General features: G+C 35.4%; 1 protein-coding gene and 1 long non-coding RNA gene across 2 annotated transcripts; one reads left to right on the forward strand and one right to left on the reverse strand.

Moving 5' to 3' along the window:
* LOC139685721 (uncharacterized) lies at positions 1-12,345 on the forward strand. The gene is made up of 2 exons (XR_011700216.1): positions 1-6,069; positions 6,395-12,345. It is a non-coding gene; the product is annotated as an uncharacterized lncRNA (long non-coding RNA).
* Positions 12,346-19,359: 7,014 nt separating this feature from the next.
* On the reverse strand, positions 19,360-21,553 carry sturkopf (lipid droplet associated hydrolase sturkopf). The gene is made up of 3 exons (XM_071583009.1): positions 21,236-21,553; positions 20,934-21,071; positions 19,360-20,348 (listed from the first exon to the last, which is right to left on the reverse strand). The coding sequence occupies exons 1-3, from the start codon at positions 21,330-21,332 to the stop codon at positions 19,690-19,692; spliced, it is 894 nt and encodes a 297-aa protein (XP_071439110.1). The 5' UTR covers positions 21,333-21,553; the 3' UTR covers positions 19,360-19,689.
* Positions 21,554-21,932: the final 379 nt, after the last annotated feature.

Genomic DNA, 21,932 nt, shown 5'->3' on the forward strand with positions numbered 1-21,932 from the left:
TCACCTACCAAACCGACCTTCGGGTTGATTACTGTGTTTATGGTTTTTTATATATACACACACACACATTATTTTGTGCCGATACCACCGTAAGGTGTTCTCTAATTCTTGATGCACCCTTGCCTTTAATTATGGTAAAAAAATAAAAATTTGAACTAAAGCATAACTCCCTTCAATAGTTAGTTGTCCTAGCCATCTTCATTTGGGTACAAGAAGTCAATGGCCCTATATGAATATATAATTATATCGGTGTGAGGAGTACTGCCTGCCAATAGTCACGCTTGTCTCAAGCATTAAGCATTGTACCTCCGTACTAACTGCTTCAAGGCAAAACTGCCAATGGCTCATTAAATCAATTCTGATTACTTGAATCTTACAGATGCTTAAACATGGATAGCTGTGGAAATTCTAGAGCTAATATATGAAACTCGTGCATCGACTAATCATGGTCAGAACATGAAGGATGAATGTTTCAAATATGTAGTAGTAGTATTTATGGGAGGTGACAGACAGCTAAGGACATTTGCGCCATTAGGGCTGGACAGGAAAGCATGAAGAGACACCTGGCATCTGCATAAGTCAACTTTTAAGGAAAGGGGCCTGCAGCTTAACGTCCCATTGGACGGATGGCATACTCACTCAAAGTGCCCTCCACAAACTCCCTACCTCAAGTAGGAATCGAAATACCGCTGAAAAGTATTCGATGACGCCAGGATTTGAACCCGAGCGCTCTGGGTGGGAAGCCACTGGACCATCTTGATACCCTTTTAATTAGGTCTTAACTTTTGATAATGGGGGGTCATGCCTAACGTGGTAATAAGGAATCTGGGTTTGATCCCAGAGAGGGAGCCTGAGAAACTGCTTTTAAGGTAGTAGGTGTGCCAATTAACCACTTCCGTAATGGGGAGTTAGACAAGAAATATTAATAGGTGGCAAATTTGGAATGAGAACACTAGAAATCCTTAAACGTGGCTCCTTCAGAGGGCAAGTCTAGTGTCAGCTGCTATGCCATTTCCAGCTCCAATAGCAGATATTAATTTTTTGATTTAGAATCTTTTACATGGTTATTATTTCTCGGATGAAAAGGACTGGGAACACCAAAATGTTATATAGGGAAAAGGGATAGGTTGAACCATTGGTTGGTGGATAAGGTTTTATTGTATGTATAGATCAAAAACATTAGTCACACAAAAAAGACTGACAAGAGGGTTAGTTTTAAAGTTCGTTGGCACAACACCACCTTCCATGGAAGGAAGGTGACTACTTGGATGCATATAATCATATAAATGGAGAGTCTCATTCCAATTTTTTTCATCCCAAATGTAAAATCTCTTGTTAGGATTTAATTTTAATCATTCTTTGCACTTGTCGGAAAAATTGTTTAAACTACCAATGAAGAACTGTCTCATCTTATGTCAATATATATCTCAATATCCTACTGAGGCTAGTGCAAGTAGTCCAACATAAATTATTACAATATTTATTTAAAACATCATTAGTAGGAACCAACTGATTTACTTCTCTCTCTTCCCCCCCCCCCCACAAATGCCCTCAAATTATTTAGCTAGCTCATGAAATAACAAAGAGGTGAAGAATTTGTCTGCACTATGGACTTTCAAAATAAAGCATTCTGATCTGATTTATAGAATTAATCGCATGAACTCAAAATCCTCTTTTTAGCTTTTTTTTGTTATTCTCTGATATATGACTGTGTTATGATTTTTGAGTGATGGTGTTGCATCAATCCAAGCATTACTTATTATTTGTGCGACCATGAACTAAAATGACCATATATTTCAATTATTTAAGAATATGAAACCAGCTTCTTACAATGGAAAAATCCCCCTCATTTGTAACTGATAGGCTAGCTGAGTATTCGATATTTAAACATTTTTTACCAATCGGGTGTGTTAAATTAAACACTGTTCAGTTAACTGTTAAATTTATCATTTCTTCAATTTTTACCCTTATGGTCTCACAGCATGATACTATTAGGGCAGTGCTGCCACAGTATTTGTACCCATTAATATATCTATTTTCACTTAAACTATAAATTAGGAGCAAAATCTTAGTTTAAAAAAAGGGAAAAATGTGATAATAGGTGCAAGATGAGTTTTGGTTTGAGTTGTTTACCCCTATAAAATTCCAACACATTTTCATTCTGTGCATAAATGAAAATATTTATCTGAATTCAAATTTATGTATATTACCAAATTTATTCGAAGACCCAACCATACCTTGGTGGATCACACTCTGCTTAAACATGCTATTATCTTTCCATGACCTGTGTAGTATTTCATGCCAATTTACATTAGAATCTCATATGGGCTAAAACTGAGTCCTAGTCCTTAGTATCAGGAAATTCAGTTCAGTGAGAAAAAAATTGATTGGCCATTTTCCACAAGGAATGTTCTTTTTTTTATTGTCATTTGCATTCTATTGCCATGGCTTCCTTCATGGGTGTCAAGTTAAATGATAGATAGGATTTGACATCTATTCATTGCTAGCCTTTAAAAGTACTTCAACTGGTGGTAGAATAAAATGAAGTTGAAATTTGCATGTGACATTACGTGTGAGCCTACAAACTATAAGTTAAAGCACCACTATGTTCCAAAAACTCATCCAATTATATTTACTCAAGTTGCTGAAAAACATTTGGTTGTTACTTAGGAAACCAGATAATATATTGCAGTAATGTATGGAACATTCAGAATAACACTGTCAAATGTATAGTTTTAGTGCGTACCTTGTTTCAAGGAAAGAAAGTCTGTGGTGTGGTCCTATGAATTTCCCACTGTAATTCCGGCCATATAGCTAGCCTCCATGGGGCTGAAAAACCAGGTATAATTTTTCTAATAAATTTTATTGATAATCTTGCTTGACACAAACAGTTATTGGCTAATTTTGAAGTCCAAATATATGCAATACCACTGTCAAGAGCCTTTTATCAGATGTTGGTGCTTCAGGAGCTATGCATGGCAAAGTGACTTCAACTTGTTTGCTTAGATTCCATTGCAATAAGTAGTCCAGAAGTAATTAATGATCAATTTTTATTCTGCTTAAAGAACATTGTGTTGATAAGACGCCTTGATGGATAGTAGTTCGATTTAACAGACATATCGCCTCCTTCCAAGGGAATCTTTAGCATCTTCTAGTTTCCATTTAATTCTTGTTAGGAAAGAAATCCAAAATTCTACAGCATATAATATTTAATGAAATGTGACCGTATGGAGGTGGTTTAAGCTAATAAGAGATAACCAAGGTAATTAGTGGCATTAGTAATAGGTGGGTCATTCAGTATTGCAAAGATGAGAGAAACTTTGCATTAGCCTAATCTTAGAGGGAAGTTTCAGAGGGCTTCACAACTCATGGTTACATTCCATTGAATTTCGTACTCCATATGAAGTGCTCTCCGAAAATTCTGCTCTGGGCTAATGGATACCCAGTACACTATCTGTCACACCGACCTGACTGCCATTTTGTGGATAATAGGGTTAATAATAGCGGAGCTAAGTGGCAATCCACAATGGTCAGTTAATCTCTTTACCTGCTGTTATGGAATGAAACAATTATTGAAAGCATTTGGTTGATAGCATAGCAGTTGGAGTTTAAAAATTCTAGCATATCAAACTGCTCCAAAGCATCTGGCCTGCTTCATAATATAATCATTTGGTGTGAAGCCTCCAATATTTCTTCCAAGTGGTATATTCGAGTATAGGTTTAGTTTTTTGTGAAACATTTTATGCTTCTTGGTCCTTATTATCTTACTAGTGGCTTTGCCAAAACAATTTGTTCCTATAGTTGTAACTGGATTTAATTCTTATTATAGGCATTTTTATGTGCGTGGGCAGTTTCTTTATCATGGTGTCATTTATGGGCACAGCATTTTGCCAATGCTTTGGAAAAATGAGATTTGATTTTACCTAGTAATTCGAAAACGAACTGGTGCACTTTCAAAGTTAACTCTAGAACAAAAAGTCCAGGGCTAAAGAATTTTCCAGCTGCTGTTTGCAAGGTACAAAATATCTCTATCTGCTCAGCTGTCAGTATAAAACGTATACATTTGTAAATGATATAATAGCTAGAGAAAGAGTGTAGTGTTTAATTTTCACTCTTCATTGACGTGAATTACTGTATTTTCTCATCGATAACGCACAACCAGAACTTGGTAGTTAACATGAATTTTTGTAGATACCGCACGCCCAGGGCCTCATAGTTATCTGGAACATGTATAAATGCCACGCATCTGTATATACATTTATGTATATATATATATATGCGCATGTAAAAATTATATGGAGTATGTGTAAAAGTACGTCTATAACGGATGTGTGCGTATAAAAATATGTCTTTGTTTGGATTTTTCAATTTTCATTACATAAAGTGCATAGTCATTTTTTCCATCATCTGAACATTTTTGTTCAGATAACGTGCAAGTTATGAATGGGAAAATATGGTAATTGTAACTTTAATGCCGAGTAAAATATGTGCTTGTGGACAAATTTTTTTTTTCAAAAAATGAATTTTTTTTTCAGTTTCAAAAATGTCCATAAATCTGTATACAAATTGGGCCTAGCATTATATTACTTAGTGTATATTTTACTCCATTAATGCTAAAGTTGGAAGCCCTTACTCCATACCATCTTGGCGGGATGTGTTCCTAAACAAATTAATTTCCGGAAAGAAGATGATATCCTAGTGTGTCCGAAAGAGACTGGATTGCAGTTGATGCCATTTACTAACATTGCTTTATTTATGATGATTGATTTTCTTTAGAAAAATTTGATTATTCGGTGTGTGCATGTGGCAGAATGCTTTCTTAATTTTATTTTTGGGGGAACTTGTTTTGTGAATTTTGTCATAGGAATGGAAAGAAACCTTCCCATTGTCTTTTTGTTATTTGGCTGGTGGCTGTTTGGGTTTTAATGTATGTAGCTAGTCACCTCACTTTCCCCAAATAATTCTGTTCTGTTAAAATATATAAGGATCTTTATGAATGTGCCTTCTTATGTGACGATAATATTTATTTGCCCAATGATCTCATTAACAAGGTATAATACATCAAAAATGTGCATGCAATTAAATATCGAATATAATTTATTGCCAAAGCTATGAATCTTTAAACTCTAAACTTGGAAAAATAAGGGAAAACTAAAGTAGGGACTTACATAACATAAATTTGGAGTCAAGAATATCCCCAACAGAATAAGTCTGTCAGATGTCAATTTCACGTTTTCTTAGAATCTGTGAAATTTCTTGTAGTGTATTAAACAGGATAATTTCCTTTGACCACGTGGTAGAATAGTGTAATTTTTTTATTTTTGAACAGCATTTTATCTAATGGGTATATATAGACATGAGAATGACATGGCTAGCTATCCAACTTCTGAAACAGATTTTAGCTAGGGATATGTTATGGAATGACAGCAATGATGTGAAAAATTCCAGTTTTCAATTTAAAAAGTGCAAGATGCTGCCGGTAGAAAGTTGAGAAAGGAATTTCCTATTAATAGACGATTAGCAGAACATCCAAGGAAGAGAATTTGTGACATGATGTACTGGCATGGTCACCCAGGAATGCATAGTAAAACTCGTTGAAATATTGCACTTAAATATTGAGGAATCCAAGTACACTATGTATCACTGGACTGTCATTCCTGTTACAAAAGTGTAAAAATTGTTTTTTTCATATTCAACTCAAGATAAATATTCACAGACCAGTTGTTTATGAGGTTAGCTACCAGGTTATTATTGGTATTTAACTGATTGTTAGGAGTGGAGAGCTTAATATTTGTGTCACCTTCAAATTTGGAATCTGAAACTGCTTCTGTAGATCTGCTATGTAGATAACTTTTAACATATCTGAAATTGATCCAAGGCATATTGATGAATGTTTAAAGCTTTTGCAAGTAATCAGCATGCACTTGTTTCTTTACTGAAGATATTATGTAAAATATTTTGGTCAATTTCTCAAACTATGTTGCCCAAAGCAGTTGATGCCCTGTATATGGATAATGGCAGATAACCTCCATTAACAGAACTTAAATTAAGGAAAGAGGAAGGAGACAGGCAACAGTAGTAGTAGTAGTAGTTTTGAGGGGAGGCGACCGACAGCTAAGGTCATTTGCGCCATAGGGAATGGACAGGAAAGGATGAAGGGTGGAGAGAAACCCGGCGTCGGCATTAGCCTACTCTTTACGAAAGGCGCCAAGGGGTCCGCAGTTTAACGTCCCATCCGACGGACGGCGTACTCCCTCAAAGTGCCCTCCACAAAGCACCCCAAGTAGGGATCGAGATACCTCTGAAAAATATTCAACACCGCCGGGATTTGAACCCGCGCCCTCAGGGTGGGAAGCCAGTACGTTAGCCCCCGCACCATCTCGATCCCCGACAGGCAACAGTTGGCCCCAAAGTGAAGATAAATGCTTCAAGAATACTTGCTCTAAAATAATGAGGACATAGTTCAGAGTAGATTTTGTCAAATCTAAATCATGTTTGTTGCCTTTATTTTCATATAGGAGAAGGATTCTGGCTATTATATGAGCAGATTTAAATGTAACAGGCCCAAGAGGTTAATTTATGAGAAATGAGAGGATATTATGTTAATCAGAAAGGTATTTGCAATGATGCAACGGAGAGTTCGATTGATACGTGCACTAAATTTAGGCCATAGATATTACTCATGTCTTAAGATCGGTCTGGGAGCGGTCTTAAAGTCTAAATTTTGCTTGCAGAAACTCATGTTTTTTATACTGAGACAATAATTCAAAGATATAGTTCTTATTAAAATTTAGATTTCAGTGCATTATACTCCATATTAAGGGCTGGTTTCTGCAGTCCAAAGTATCATCCATTCTGCTTCTGGATAGAGTTTCCTTTTCGCTGTTTCCAAATTTAAAATAGGAAATTCTCTGAGGCCCTTATGCCCTCAATATAGCCTAACTTAAAAAATATTTTTCAAATGATATCTATACATTTATTTCACGCAATGTTTCCTCAGTTCTCTCACATTAGTTTTGCATGTGTTTTCATATTTTTCTGATTTCAAAACCATTTCACATTTATATCGACACTTACTAGCCCTTGACCACATCTTGAGCAATGTATTTATGAGGTCAAAAAGATTAATATTTACTTAAATTGAGATATAACTGCTTAATTATTAAATGTATTAACTATGTGGGTCTTGGTAGTCCAGGGGTAGGGTGTTAGACTATGGACCGGAGGGCCCATGTTCAATTCCCAGGTAAGCCTCTCCTGCAGCTCCACCCAAGTTATGTAATTTTTCGTGTACCTGATCTTCCTGGAAAACCATAACCGGCTCAGGGAAAGGAACTGGCTCCCCCACCCTAATGTGTGAATTTCAAATGCAGTCAGGCTTGGTACTGGGTGAGCTCTACTATCACCTACCAAACCAACCTTCGAGTTGATTACAGTGTATATGGTTTTTTTATATTAACTTTTGAAATTGAAATCCCACATTCGAAAAAAATGTTGCAAATATAGTCATATTTTGAAGTACTCGTCGGAGGAACTGTAAATAAGGCATATATTTGGTTTCATTTTTACTTGGCCAATTTTATTTGTTGTATGGCCTACAAGGTATTCAAAGTTTTAAAACATTCAAAATATAATATAGCAGGAACCTGATAATTTTCCTACCAGAAGATCCATGTTGCAGTGAAAGTAATGAGTAAAATATAATGCGTGTAGCCCTTAAAGATTTTGCTTGAAGATAATCGTAAGAGCTTACCTTAAAAGCCTTTTTTGTCTATAAGACCTAGAAACATTTTGCAAGCAATACTTTTTTTCCAATGGGAAGTGTTGTGTGACAAATTGAAGCCACTAGTCTGCAATCAACACCTCATAAATTTTTCGACTCATTTTGCCCTATATTAAGCACTTGCCTTGTGATCATTGACAGCCAGGTTTTTACCAGAGTGAGCATATGATATATAAACTGAAATGGTAGCAGCATAATATTCTTCGCAATAATTGATCTGGTTATTCCAGTGGTCCAGTCAAGATAAAAACTGACCTACTGCCATATGAATGTTCTGAAATGTCAGGTGTTGCAACTTTTTCAATTCTAGGTAACCTCCACTCTTGACTATATTACCATCCCTCAGATGGATGATCTTAGTTAAAAGTTAGTAACATACCCTATACCAATTTGCAGTCTATCATTAGTTACATGATTCCAAAGAAAATTTGGAAAGCAGTGTTCTTCCATATACATGTTCCATTGTTACTAAACAGTATTATTAGAATTTATTTTTAAAATTGGGGACAAAACTTCCATAGTCCCCATCTTGATATGCGAAGAAAAAACTACATATCCATTAAAATAACCTGACCAGTAGCGATAGCCAGTTGTTAAGGACACATCAATTGGATTCATATCCTAATCCAGACCAAAGGCACTGAAAGTAGGGGTTTCTTTATAGAATTTTAATCTAGTTTTGAGAGTCCTTACCTACCATGAAGGTTTTGAATTTTTATGCTGCCATCCAGAGCAAAGTGAAAAAAATGACTGATGCCAAGATTGTTTTGGAATGACTTTACCAATGTGGCAGGGAAAGGAACTGGACCCCTAACCTGATGTGTAAATTCCTCACAACGCTAGACTTAGTGATATCTGACGCCACCTACCTAGCCAACCCATGGATTTATTGTTGTGGTTTTTGCCAGCATAAAATGAGATTTTCTTGTTTGGTATGGTTCACTTTGGTAGTTCATTGGGTAAAGCACTTAAATACTGACCAAGAAGTCCAGGGTTTAAATCCAAGTAATGAAATTTTCTTAGCCCCAGAACTTGGATGCAAACTACAGGCAAAAAATGATACCTCTCATTCTGGATGTATAAATTTCATAGAACCTAGTTCTTATTTTGAGGCAAGTTTTATCCTATCAAAACAACATTCAGAGGGATTACTGTGGTTTTGATGTAGTTTACATGTACTGCCATAGCTAAGTAATCATTTCCAATTTTGAAAAAAGGGGCAAGGTCAACTCAAACTTGAAAGATCCTCAACTGAGTGCCTTCCCTTTGAATAGCTGTTAAGATAGCTTATACCATTATTGCAATTTAGTAGTTTTCAAATTAAGTTAATGTATTCAACTGTAGCCTGGATATGGCAGTTGGATGACGTCCAAAATTGTATCAGCTTGGGTTACCCTTAAAAGTTGATACCTATGGGATAAAATTGTAAATCTCCTGCCTACTTTCTGCCATTCTCCAATCGTGACATTTATTCGTGTTAGCTCGAATGAGCTTCTATTATTTTTAGTCTCGAAGGACATAGCTTTGACTACAAATGATTTCTTGCAACACAAATTACCATTTCAGTAAAGTAGAGACAGTACTTATATTGTCCATTGTATTGGCTTTAATTTCCTGGTTTTCTGCACAATTTGGTTCTTGGCGCATGTTAAATTTTGTTGACATTTCAGACCCCTCATGGTGTCATGAAGAGAAAACTGCAGCATATCATCTTTAGGTAGGGGAATTTGGGTGTTGTGTTGGCTAATGTACTGTTTTCCTACCCCAAGGGTCTGGATTTGAATCCTGGAGGTTGCAGAATTTTTCAGTGGTGTGCTGCTATGTTGAGGGTACTTCCAATTAGAGTACTACTCGTATCTTCTGTAAAGAACTTACTAACACTAGTACTAAACATTTTGAGTCCTATGCTACGTTGAAAAACCAAAATTTTGAGGGCTAACTCCACCATCATTTTCTAAGGTGAAGAGCTGAAGAAATAAGTTCCTTTGTATCTACTCAGGCTGATTTTAGTGCACAAACCAAGTAATTGTTAAGTAAGATCTGGTGCTTTCCCGGCGAATTTGCTTTAGAAGTTTTCTCGGGTCTTCCACCAGGTCAGGGGTTCCATGGAACCCCTGACCTGGTGGAAGACCCAAGAAAACTTCATGAAGCAAGTAATTGTTGATTGCCATTTTCACATGTTTTTTCCATCTTCAAGAGAGCCAGTTTCAAAGAGTTGCTTCAGTCCAGGGTAAACATTTTCTTTTCTAATTTTATTTCTAACACCTCCCTTGTGAGACATTATGCTTTTTTTATTTTTCTTCAAGCTTGTTTTCATGGTTCAGCGTGACTCCCTGACTAAAACTTTCCACATTTGTGAGGAATGCAACACTGTGTCATTGGCCCAATTTGGCAAAAACTTAAGTAAGACTACAAGGAACATAGTGATAGCTCTTCAGATTTTAAAGAGATGGTGTCACATTCTTGGCAATAACTCAATAGAGGTCTGAAGAATTCTTATCCTAGCAATATGTCAGGAAAACATACAGTTGTGTCAGTAAAATCACTCTCTGATGTTTGATGAGTGACTTAAGATTCACATGCCATCCACAGCAACTGTAGCTGTAATAGGAGAGGCAATGTAAATGCATACGCAATTGCTTCACAGTCTCCTATTTACAAGTTAGCCTACTTGCCCACTTGTTTTTTTCAGCCTTAAGGAATGGATGTCTTTAACTTCTATTATATGTTAGTGTAGTTCATGAAATGTTTTACTTGAGGAGTACTCTGATTTTGTATCTTTCCATCACTAATCTTCTCAAATATGAAAATTGGCAAAGTCAGGATACATTTCTCAAGTGTTGTAGAAGGTTTCACTAATATGAGAAATATGAACTTCCAGAATGGTGACAATTTTAATGCAAAATTCCTTTAATCAGTTATTATCAAATATCTTCTCAAGGCAATACTGGGGTCACCTTTTTGTGCTCTTTAGTGACCTACCTACAATTTTTTATAACACGATTTAAAATACCGCATTCTGAATTTGTAAATTGGTTAATTCTCTAGCAGCATGGGTCACCACGAGGTGTTAGCCAATTACTGTAACTTCTGTGTGAGCTACTCGTGGAGGGACTCGCTGTAGGAAAGTTTTAACTTCTATCATGTGAGCAACATTCAAAGAAAAGACACTCTCTGAGCATGGGCCCCTATTTCATTTTGAGGTCCAAGACATTGTCACTAGTCGCATGAGTTCCATCTTAGGTTACATTACCCTAATGGTTCAAGTGCATACGTACTATAAGAAACACTACACTGGGACCTTAAGAATCACTCTTCACCATTAGGCAGACTTGGCCCAGCCACAAGCAGTTATGACATCGTTCTCAGTACTATTTTTTGTCTTCAAAGTCAAATATATATTGGTTGATAAAATCTTTTGTTCCATAATAGAGTTTGGACAAGGTAAAGAATATACGACTCTTTATACATTGATAACCTTTCAAATACTGGAGTAGTATTTAACCTGAATTTATTCTCATCATAATCATCTATAATCTTCAACTGTTACACACTGCAGCCACCTTGGATGTTGGTACATTTACTTGTGAATGTTACATGTAATGTTAAAAAGATTCCTGTTTTTTTATTATAGTGAGAAATGCATGGTACAAAGTAAGTGTTGTGCATTATAAAATGAATGCTATTTGAATATAACCAGGGTTTGTCAAAAAGACTCATTCTTGGCGAGTGAAGTATATAGCCTTAAAGAGAGAAAGTGTTATTTTCTGCATTCGAAAATTGTATGGAAATTTTACCTGTGGTAAGCACGGCTTGGGTGTGACCATTGTATCTTCAGCTGAAATTTTACTTACAAGTTTGCAGTTTCAGATGTGTAACATTGTTAGTGCCATAAATGTTAATTTATGAATGCTGTTAAACTTCATACAAAATGTATAGCATATTTGTGTAATGAGTATCATCATGCCTCGCAATTTTTCCCCAAAAACAGGGATGGCTACTTATGTTTTCTAACATTTTTTTAAGAATGGATGCCCATGTTATGATGATGACCTCTATGTTTCATGTGCCATTGAAATGTTTTTTGTTGAAAAGGTGTTAAAACATAAAAAATATCAATGTTGGTATGTTTTGTTTGTAGGTCAATCATGTGTGGCCTAATTATTTTTCTTTCAATAAACGTGTCAGAAATGTCACACATTGAAATTGTGACTTATGACATTGCTTTTAATGTTATTGACAAGATGAGTTTTATATGTTATATAGTAAATAACAATAACTGTTCTTCCATGCCTTGATTATTAGAAGCCATTTTTTGGTGGATGAAGACATTACTGTTATTTCACAGCTGTGTAATAGCTGTCTTCTGATTTAAGAATTATGACTTATTGGATTTTATGCTTGCATTTGAATTCTCTTTTTTTAGTCACATCATTTTGGTGAGTAGGCAGATTAATTCAGTTAGAACAGTCTTTTCAGAGTAGTTTTAAGTTTTTGTTATAATTGTGACAATGTTGTTTTCATGTGGTATATTAATAAATATTCACCTTTTCAAACAGCCATACATTTGTTCACTTATTTTTGTTCATGTTTTTGGCCCTTGTCACAATGTTTTTCTATGTTTGGCAAGTTATTTAGAGTAGATTCAGTGCAAAATAAATGGAGAGATTAGGCAAGGTATCATGGCCTCACCATGGATAGCTGCAATAGGGATAGTTAATCATGTAAAAATAAAGAAAGAATAGTTTTACTCTATGAAATACAAGTCCTGGGCATAAGAAATAAATAATGTCTGCATTATTGAGTGTGTGCTTTTTTAAGTCTCATATGCCTTGAAGACAATGGGTTTGAAAAAATATATAATGAATAATGCAAAGCAAAATTAAGAGAGAAGATGCTTAAATATACTAGGCTGTATGAGGTAAATGGAAAGATACTAGTATTGCATAAGTAAGGTAGAAGTAGTGTTGAGTCAATGGTAGTTATTATTATTAGCTTTTCCAATTATAGAGAGGAAGAAATTGACAAGGTATGATATGAGGAAGGAAATATTTATTTGGCAGTAATGGAGCACTGGAACATGACAGTAGGTGAAGGGAGAGATGGTAGTCAGGTAGGGGACTACAGTTTAGGAACGAGTAATGAATGAGGGGAGAAAACCTTTGAATCTAGAGGTGACAGGGTTTAATCTTAAATATAGACTTTGTTAAAATACCACAATAAGCATAGTATGCATGGAAAATCTTCAGGCATTTAAAAAGATGTGAGTTAGGCTATATTATGTTTAGGCGCAGATTTGGGAACTTGATTTTTTTCAGTTTCCTGGGAGTGAATGTGGATTCTGATCTTAATTCAGTACTTGTAAAGTTTAATATCAGGTTCAAAGAGTTTAAAACCAGGAAGATGGATAGGGAAGGGGAATGTGGGAGAAATAACTGGGATAAAAAGGAAGGAGTACCCGTAGATAGTGGAAATATTTATGAGTGAGGACAGGGAAATGGGTCAAGTAGAAGGAAGATGGGAGCACATGAAAATTGGGATATAGAAATTTGCAAATAAAAGTAAAAATCTCCTTGAAACCATAGATGAAATGACTGGCACTTCTTTCCAATTATTTTGAAATGAATCCCATTGGACCAAAAGAAATATGGATCAGACTTATGAAACTTAGTAAATCTGCAAAAGATGCTTGCAGTATCATATACCTGAAATGCACCTTGAAAAAATCCCTGCTGGGAAAATTGAATTGCTTTATTATTGAGTATCTCATTATTATATTGCAGTGAACATTTAATGTCATGTATTGTATATGACAATGCATAGTTTTTCATTTTTTGACTTTGGTTTATTATTTATTATGTTTTGGTTGATGCACAATGAATAAATATTATTTATTTGTTTAAAGTTTTCTAACAAGTGAAAGAAAACATTAAAAATTGAGATAATGTATCTGATGGCAAATACACAAATGTTGAAACAAATAACAGAAAAAATCCAGTATTTCAATTATAATAGATTTATTTGAATGAGCAAACAGAGCAACATGTATTTCTTAAAACAAGCACAAGTCAGAGTTAAGGCATACCATGATATGTCTTGAATACAGGGAGAGTAAATAAAAATGAATTCTCAAGGTTAACAATTTATCAGCAGTAAAGATTATTAATATTATGAATGAACAATCCTTTTATTCAAATATCAATTTCATACAAATCTTGTTATGTTCTTCACAAATTGTAAGTAGTAGAGGATTGGAACAATAGTTAACAACTTACATATGAAATAAATAACAATTTACTACTCCATGGTTAAAGGCAGGAACAACGAAATTATTTATTCAGTAGGAGGCAAAATTTGCTCTTGTTATTGATGTTAAAGAGCAATGTTTAATAAATAACTCCTTCAAGTCCTCAAACTAATATGGTTATATTTCCTAAGTAAGTCGCGGCAGTCCAGGAGTAAAGCTTTGGACCACTGACCGGAGGGCCTGGGTTCTATTCCCAAGCAAAGCCTCTCTGAGCACCCTCAGCTCCACCCGAGCTGCGTGATTTTTTGGGAACCAGATCTTTTTGGGTTACCATAACTCACACAGAAAGAAACTGGCCCCCTACCCTGATGCTTGAATTTCACATTCTATTGGACTTAGTACTGGGTGAGCTCTATCATCACCTACCAAACCGACCTTAAGGTTGCTTACTGTGTTTATGGTTTCTTACCCCTAGTAACTCATTGTAGGGTACATGATTAATATAGTTGAGATAAATATCATTTCCAAAGCAGTAAAAAAGAACTCCGGAAAATTTCTTCTACATTTTTTCAATAATATCTTGAAAAGTGTAGAGGCTCAAAATTACCAAAGCATATTGCAATAAAGGAAGTATAAAGAGATAAAAAAAACAGAGTTGGGCAACAAATAGAGCAAAATAAGAGTGTGAGGCTATGGAAAGTTTGCTGAGGAAGAGTGAAATTGGTGTGCTGTACAGGAAGGTTAAAAATCATGTGTGGAAGTAGGACAGGAAATACACTGCAAACAATCAAAAATAGTCGGGATAAATTTTAGTTGGACCAGAAAAGATCCAATAGAGTCAGAAGAACTATTCGGTATAGATATTATGCTTGCAACTTTAGACAATGAAAGAGAATATGACATAAGTGGCATAGGTCCAGGCTTGCTTGATGCTGAGATAGAAAGGACATTAAGGGAAATGAAATCAAATAAGGCTGTGTGGGTAGACAACATTCCTGCAGAACAACTAAAAGGTTCATGAAAATGTGGGAGGGAAAGTTTTAGCTTAAGTGGTTCTCTGAATCATCAACAACAGGATGAACAGCAGGGCAAATTATTACTTAGGGAATAATCAGTTTGGGTTCAGGAAGAGGAGAGTCACTAGTGATTTCATAACAGTAATGAGATCACAAACAGAGAGGAACATGGAAGACAATAAGTCTATTTCATAGATTAAGAGATAGCATTTGATAGAGAGAATCGGGTAAGATTAATGAATGTATTGCAGAAAATAGGAGTATAGAAACTGTTCAAGTGCAAGTGGCAGATGGCTAGATGAGATGGGAAGTGTTAGGAAGCGGGGTAAGACAGTGGTGTTGATTATTACCATTGCTTTTCTATGTATATGTGGAGGAAATTGCAAAAGAGGCTTACGAAGAATGAGATAGGAATGGTGGACAATTCATAAAATCAAGGGCTAGTTTGTCAGTCAGCCGAGGGGTTGCCAGCATTGCTGAGTACATAGGAAAATCAGTACTATTGGTATGGGATGACAATTAATGTAAACAAAATGAAGGTTAGGTGGTTTCCTAGAAAGGGAAAGGTTAGATTAAACATTAAAACAGGAGGGCAAAAAATAGAGCAAGTGGAACAATTTACGTATCTCGGAAGGTTTCTGGACCAAAATGATTCAAGTAGTTGGGACATAAGACGAGTTGCATTACACAAAGAAGCTTTCACAAGGAGGAGGGAATTAATGACAGGGACATTGAGTAAGGATGTTAAGATAAGGTTCATCAAAGCTTTGATATGGAACATGGTGTTGCACAGCAAGGGAACGGGGTCATTGAAATAATTTGATCAGCATAGATTGGAGGCTTTTGAAATGTGGGTGTAGAGAAAGATGGAGAAAGCAAAGTGGTCTGAAAGGAAAACAAATGAGGAGGTACTGGGTATGGTGGGCGAGGTGAGGGAAATGTTGGAAGAAATCATAAGGAGACAGGAAAAATGGATGCAAAGCATTTTGATTGGCAATGGTATTTTTTCGACCGTGATAGAGAGGAGAATGTTATGCAAACAAGGAAGGGTTAGGAATACAATAGGCATGTTAGATGTCAGGTTGTGTTTTGTTAATAGAGACAAGAGCATTGTCAATGTACCACAATCCATCCATCCAAAACGTACCTTAACCAGTAGAGTACCAATATTAATAATTGCAATAGTGCTATAGAGGAGATATTTTAGCTTCTGTTTGTTTTTAGTACACCTGTTGTAAAACCTAAGGTTTTGTATGCTGATAAAGCTATATGCTCAAAATGCATTTTGAAGCTGAAGTGATCATAAAATATTGCCCCCAGATCTTTAACTTGTTTTTTGTTTATAGTCATGAACCATCCAAGATGCAGCACTAATCGTTCAATCTTTTGACACTATCCTATGAGAGACAAATACATTTTTTTATCTTGAATAACAGAGATTTTGATTAATCCACTCAGGCACTTTTTAAAAATCGTCTTGTTATAATATACAATCGCATCAAATTGTGTTAAACATCCAAATAATTTAGTATAATTTGTGAACATTATGAATTATTGATGTGATTAGGCAGGTCATTCATAAATAGCAGACATAATGATTCCTGAAATTACATTCTTGAGGGACCTTGGATGTAAAAGAGTTGCAAGCATTGCCGAATGTACTGAAAAATCAGTGCAACAGATATGGTATGAGAATAAATGTGAACAAAATGAAAAACTCAAAAGTTTTTGAGGTAAGTTAAATCTCAAAGGAGGATTTCATAAACTAGACCTAGAGAAACAGTTTAACTATCTAAGAATTCTTTTGGACAAAAATGGTCAATGTAATAGAGACATAACCAGAAGAATTGCATTAGGCAAAGAAACTTTCGAAAAGAAGATTGAATTGATGACAGGGATATTGAGTAGAGACTCTTTCAAACTTGATATGAAGCATGGTTTTGTACTATGTGGAAACATAGGAGGAAGGAGTAAGAATAGGATAGGTATGTTGAATGGAATGAAGGGAGTTGAACTGATGAGGGGCTTACTCTAGTGTTGGATGTTAGGATGTTTTTTCAGGCAAGAAAATATCTACATAATATCCCGCAAGCTGCTGCAAGGGCGTGTGGCAGGAGTATTAAAATATAAAGTTGTATAGCCTCTATCCCTTAAAACCTGCCTTAACTGATGGAACACTTATAACAATTGTTGAATGTATACATAGGTAATCTCGTTTTTTGTGTTTGGAAACAATTTGTTTTGCAAAGTCATTGAAATGTTGATACAATTCACTTTAGCAGTAGTTCAATAAAAGCAGAAGCACCAATTAAAGATAATTATTTTATTGTCATTAGGGGAAGCAAATCTTTTGCAGATGTACAAGGTGCACATGTCACCCTTGGAAAACGACAAAAAGGAAATATGTATGCACTACTGCAGTCCTTTCTCAATGGAGGGCCCCTTTTGGTTACTGATGTGGAAAAAGGATCTTACTGAATGTAGAGATGCAGAATGGTCCACTCAAATAGAAGTGAGAATAGGATTTGGAACCACAGAGTAATGCCGGCTTGTATGATGATGGGGAAAAGAAAATTGAAAAATTATACTGCTTCAAAATATGCTCCAAACACACAAGCTCTGATTTGATGTGTTTTGTCGGTGTATGAAGTCTATTCTTGGTCAATGCACACCTGTGGTTATATGCTAGTGATATTTCAGCCTAATCCCACAAGCACTGATCAAATACACACTTAAAAGCATTCCATCCATTTGAAGTAGCATGAGACAGAATGCCGTATATTATACACATTTAGCACCATTAAAAATAGGAGTGAAGTGGCACTGATCAAATTAGCATTTAGGTGCGATCATTTTAATAGTTCTGTACTAAATATACATTGCAGAAAGAGCTTATTTCTTGCAGGTCAGTTTGCCAGGTATTTAGGTAGTTAAAAGAGATCCCAGTTTCCCTCGCCATGTATAGAGTTGAGATAGATGTTGATTTTTAAATGAGGTTTCACTCTACCTCAAAGGCAGTACCTTGTAAATCCCTTTTTAATATCCTGAAATTATATGCTTGGCGGAATTGTTGTGTGCTCTCATCATTTGTTTCAACTTAACCTTTTGCATCATAATTCGTCCAGTATTTTTGTCAATCCTGAGCGCTTAATTTTTCTTCCTCACTGTTGAATTCAATTCCCAGGTCTCACTAGGTCCTAGTCATTTTAGTCCATCTCAATTTCATCCAGCCTTGTGACTATAGTAAGTGAATGACATTACTTCCTGAGGTGAAATGAACTAGATAGATGAACTCAAGATGCTCATTTAACCAAATTAATCATATACACACCATCACACTCATATATGTATACACACATCAATTAAGATGAAATGTCACCAGGTTTGTGTTTAATACAGTTGTCATTGAAATTTAGTGTGAACTGGAGTTTGGTTTATGGCCAAATGGGTATCAGAGAGTAGGCAGGCCATCGATAGCCAATAATTGAGAAGTGGGGAGAGACAAGGAGTTGGATGAGGGGAAGGTAGGTATTACAAAGAGTTTAAGGCAATTGATCACTCCTTGGAGAATTTATTGACAATGGCCACCTGCAAGACCGTCCACATGGTAGAACATTCATATGAGTGGCGAGAGATTTGTGATAAATGGGGCAGATACAGATGTGGTGTAAAGGAAGATAAAATGGGAAGCTGTGAGGGACAAAAGTCAATGGGAAATTCTCCATTTTGTTTTCTCATAACTTCATAATTAATGGCTATCTAGAACCCACCTATGTAGCTTACTGATAATTTATAACAGTGCGTTTTGACTATATTAAATAAAATCTTTATATCACAAGGCATCCCCAAACGTAGCCTCATATTAATAGCCTCAAAAATCTTTGATATTGTGCCAATCACATGAAAAATAGAAATTACCACATAATTTCAGCCTAAAAAGACTTATATAACTGGATTTCCATTTGATACCAGCTCATTGTGCCGATAGAATTAACAAACACATCTGCATTTAATCAAACTGAATATGAATCAGAGATAAGATGTGTATAGTGGATGGATCAATCTCTATCTTGAATATGCTCCAAGTGAAAGGAGTGAATGAATTTATTTTAATGAGAACACCAAGTATTACCTCAATATGACTGATTAAAGAAGTTGTGAACCAGTACACATCATGATGATCACCCTCAGGGTAAATAAGGAGGAAAGACTAGCCTACATTAGAACTTTCGTTACCACAGCTCCAGTTGACTATACAAGTACTGTATTATCAAACAATAATTTTACCTTGAATTAAAATAAACAAAACCATAATTAAGAAATACATTTATTAAACGAATTACAAATGATATTAAATTATCACAGTTAAAATGTTATCACAGTGTACTATTTGTTAATTATGACCCATAATCTGCAAAGTGTAATAGGCATTAATATGCCTCTATCCTTAATAGTTAAAATATGGATTTTTTACTAATACATTAGGTCCTCTTAGAGTCAACAAAAGTAGTCATGTAAAAATGAGCACTCATTTCATTTGTTGAACTTGACTGGAATTGCAAACTGCGTGGCATAGGATTTTGCTATGTATCCAAAGACATTATCATTGATCCCTCAAACTACTCCCATAGAGCATTTACTACCTACTTCCTTTCAATCCAATCTGCAACTATGTAAGCCATTTCTGTGGGGTCATTTAGGACAAATGCATGTCTATATCCTATCTTACAAAGCTCAGCTTTCACTTTAGGAATTTCACATTTTATATCATGATAATATTTGACTGGGCACCACCGATCAGTTGTCCCATAATAAAAATTTAACTTACTAATGTTTTTATTTATTAAATCTCTGTCAAGGCTTTTGACAGTTTTCATTTCATCTCGAGCCATAAAATAAACTTTTTCTAAAACAGCAGGATGCACCAACCTGCATATAGTGTCCGCAAACTTTAATGGTATTTTGGTCAGTAGCGAGTAACCTTTAACTAAGGGAAATTTTATGAAATACGGCATGTACTTCAACAGTGCCATTAAAAAAACGAGTATTAAATGAAAGTATTTATCTATAGCAGTAAACAATTTTCCATTTGGTGATTCAGCCAAACGCTCTACAGTAGGAAACAACAAAATACCCTTATTCACCCTATTGCTGATAATATCATCTTTTAAAAGGTCCAAAATCATTTTACAACCAATGGAGTGTCCAACTAAACTAATCTTCACATTAGCAGGAATATACTTGCATATAAAATCTCTTTTGTGCTTCACTTGACCAGCAACATCATACAAACATTTGTTTCCTGTAAAAGAGACCAAAAAAATTATAACACTAATGCAAATTAAATTTACCAATTCAATATTCCAAAAATTGCAAAATGGTCACAAAAAGTTACAAAGCATATTGTAGGCACATTATGCTTTCATATATATTTAAAAAATGAATGAATGCAAACATGGGGCAGCCTTTCTGGCAGCACACCATAGTGTAATAGTCTAAATAATAAATGAAAACTCTTAATTTACATACGTGTTTCCAATCATATTAAATATATAAAATTGATCAACTAAAACAACCCCTATTAAGAGATTATTAGCACTCTAATTAAACAATTCTGTTGGTGTAGTCGGGTCATGTTGTTTATGTAAACTATGATGCATTTTGCAGTTTAATCCTACTCAACAGTAGGTTCTTAGATTTTTTTGCAAACAGAATTGCTTAGTAATTTTTAAAAGTACAAATTCTGACTTTCGTACCTATGCAACAATAAATACTATGGTAAATGAACCCTAGCAGGAGGTGAAATCTTTAAAAATTAATCTTTAGTAAAGCAAATAGGAGCAATATACTATATACTTGTAATCTTGCCTATACACCAACAACTAACCCTTTAAATGCGGCGCAGGTTTCATGTGGTGAGGAATGATTTCATGTCCGGCATGTGATATCACCCATACAGGCTTTTTCAATTTGTGATGTAATTTTTTACAGAAATCCACATAAAACTCTGCAACCCCTGGGTTGCCTGTTGAAACAAATAATCATATTACAATACGGTATCACTTCCGATTAAGTAGCTTAACATCGTATAAGTTGCATGACATACAACTACATAATTTATAAATCACCCAAGCCCATTTTTATAACCGAAGAACCAAACAACCAAATATTCCAGTGAAAAATAATCACCTGGAATGACCAGAACTATTTCATCTTTTGTTGATGAATCACCAATTGACAAAACTCTCGTTTGAACAGGTCCCACTTCTATCAGCTTTTCTTCCATTTCAGGGCGCTCCAAATAATTAGCCTAGCTTCAAACGGCTACGAGAAACTAGATTGTTCCTAGCAAATGAACAGAAACAATCGTATCGCAGGAAAAGCTATCTTTATTGGACCTTCAACAATAGCACTTGTGGCACAATTTTCAACTCAAAGAACGTAATGAACTGGACTAGAAATAACAATCCTTACGAAATGAGTGAGCTGAACTTTGCCCAAGACTATTTCTCGGCTGGATTATCGATTTTTCAGCCATACCAACAGACACATATATATATAATCGTTAGTATTACAAGACTATCTGTTAGTCGTGAGCTGACTCACTGAGAAATGTCATATTTTCATCACTTAAAATTAGCAAAAAAATTCACGACATCGGAAGATAGTGGACATTTCTGGATCAGTAAGTGGCCTCTTCGTCTGCAGAATAGACGCAATTTCTTCTCTTCTGCCGCACTACCATTGGCTATCCACAGTCCCCAGGAATTGCAGATCACTCACGTCCATACATACTACGTGAGGTCATGGGGCAAAATTGTTAGTTTAATAATGAGTCCCTTCTATAGACAGGAGCTATTGATGAAAAGTTATAACGGCTTCCGAA

This window comes from Hetaerina americana, unplaced genomic scaffold (assembly GCF_022747635.1).
Source record: "Hetaerina americana unplaced genomic scaffold, ioHetAmer1.1.p SCAF_12, whole genome shotgun sequence".
NCBI lineage: Eukaryota > Metazoa > Arthropoda > Insecta > Odonata > Calopterygidae > Hetaerina > Hetaerina americana.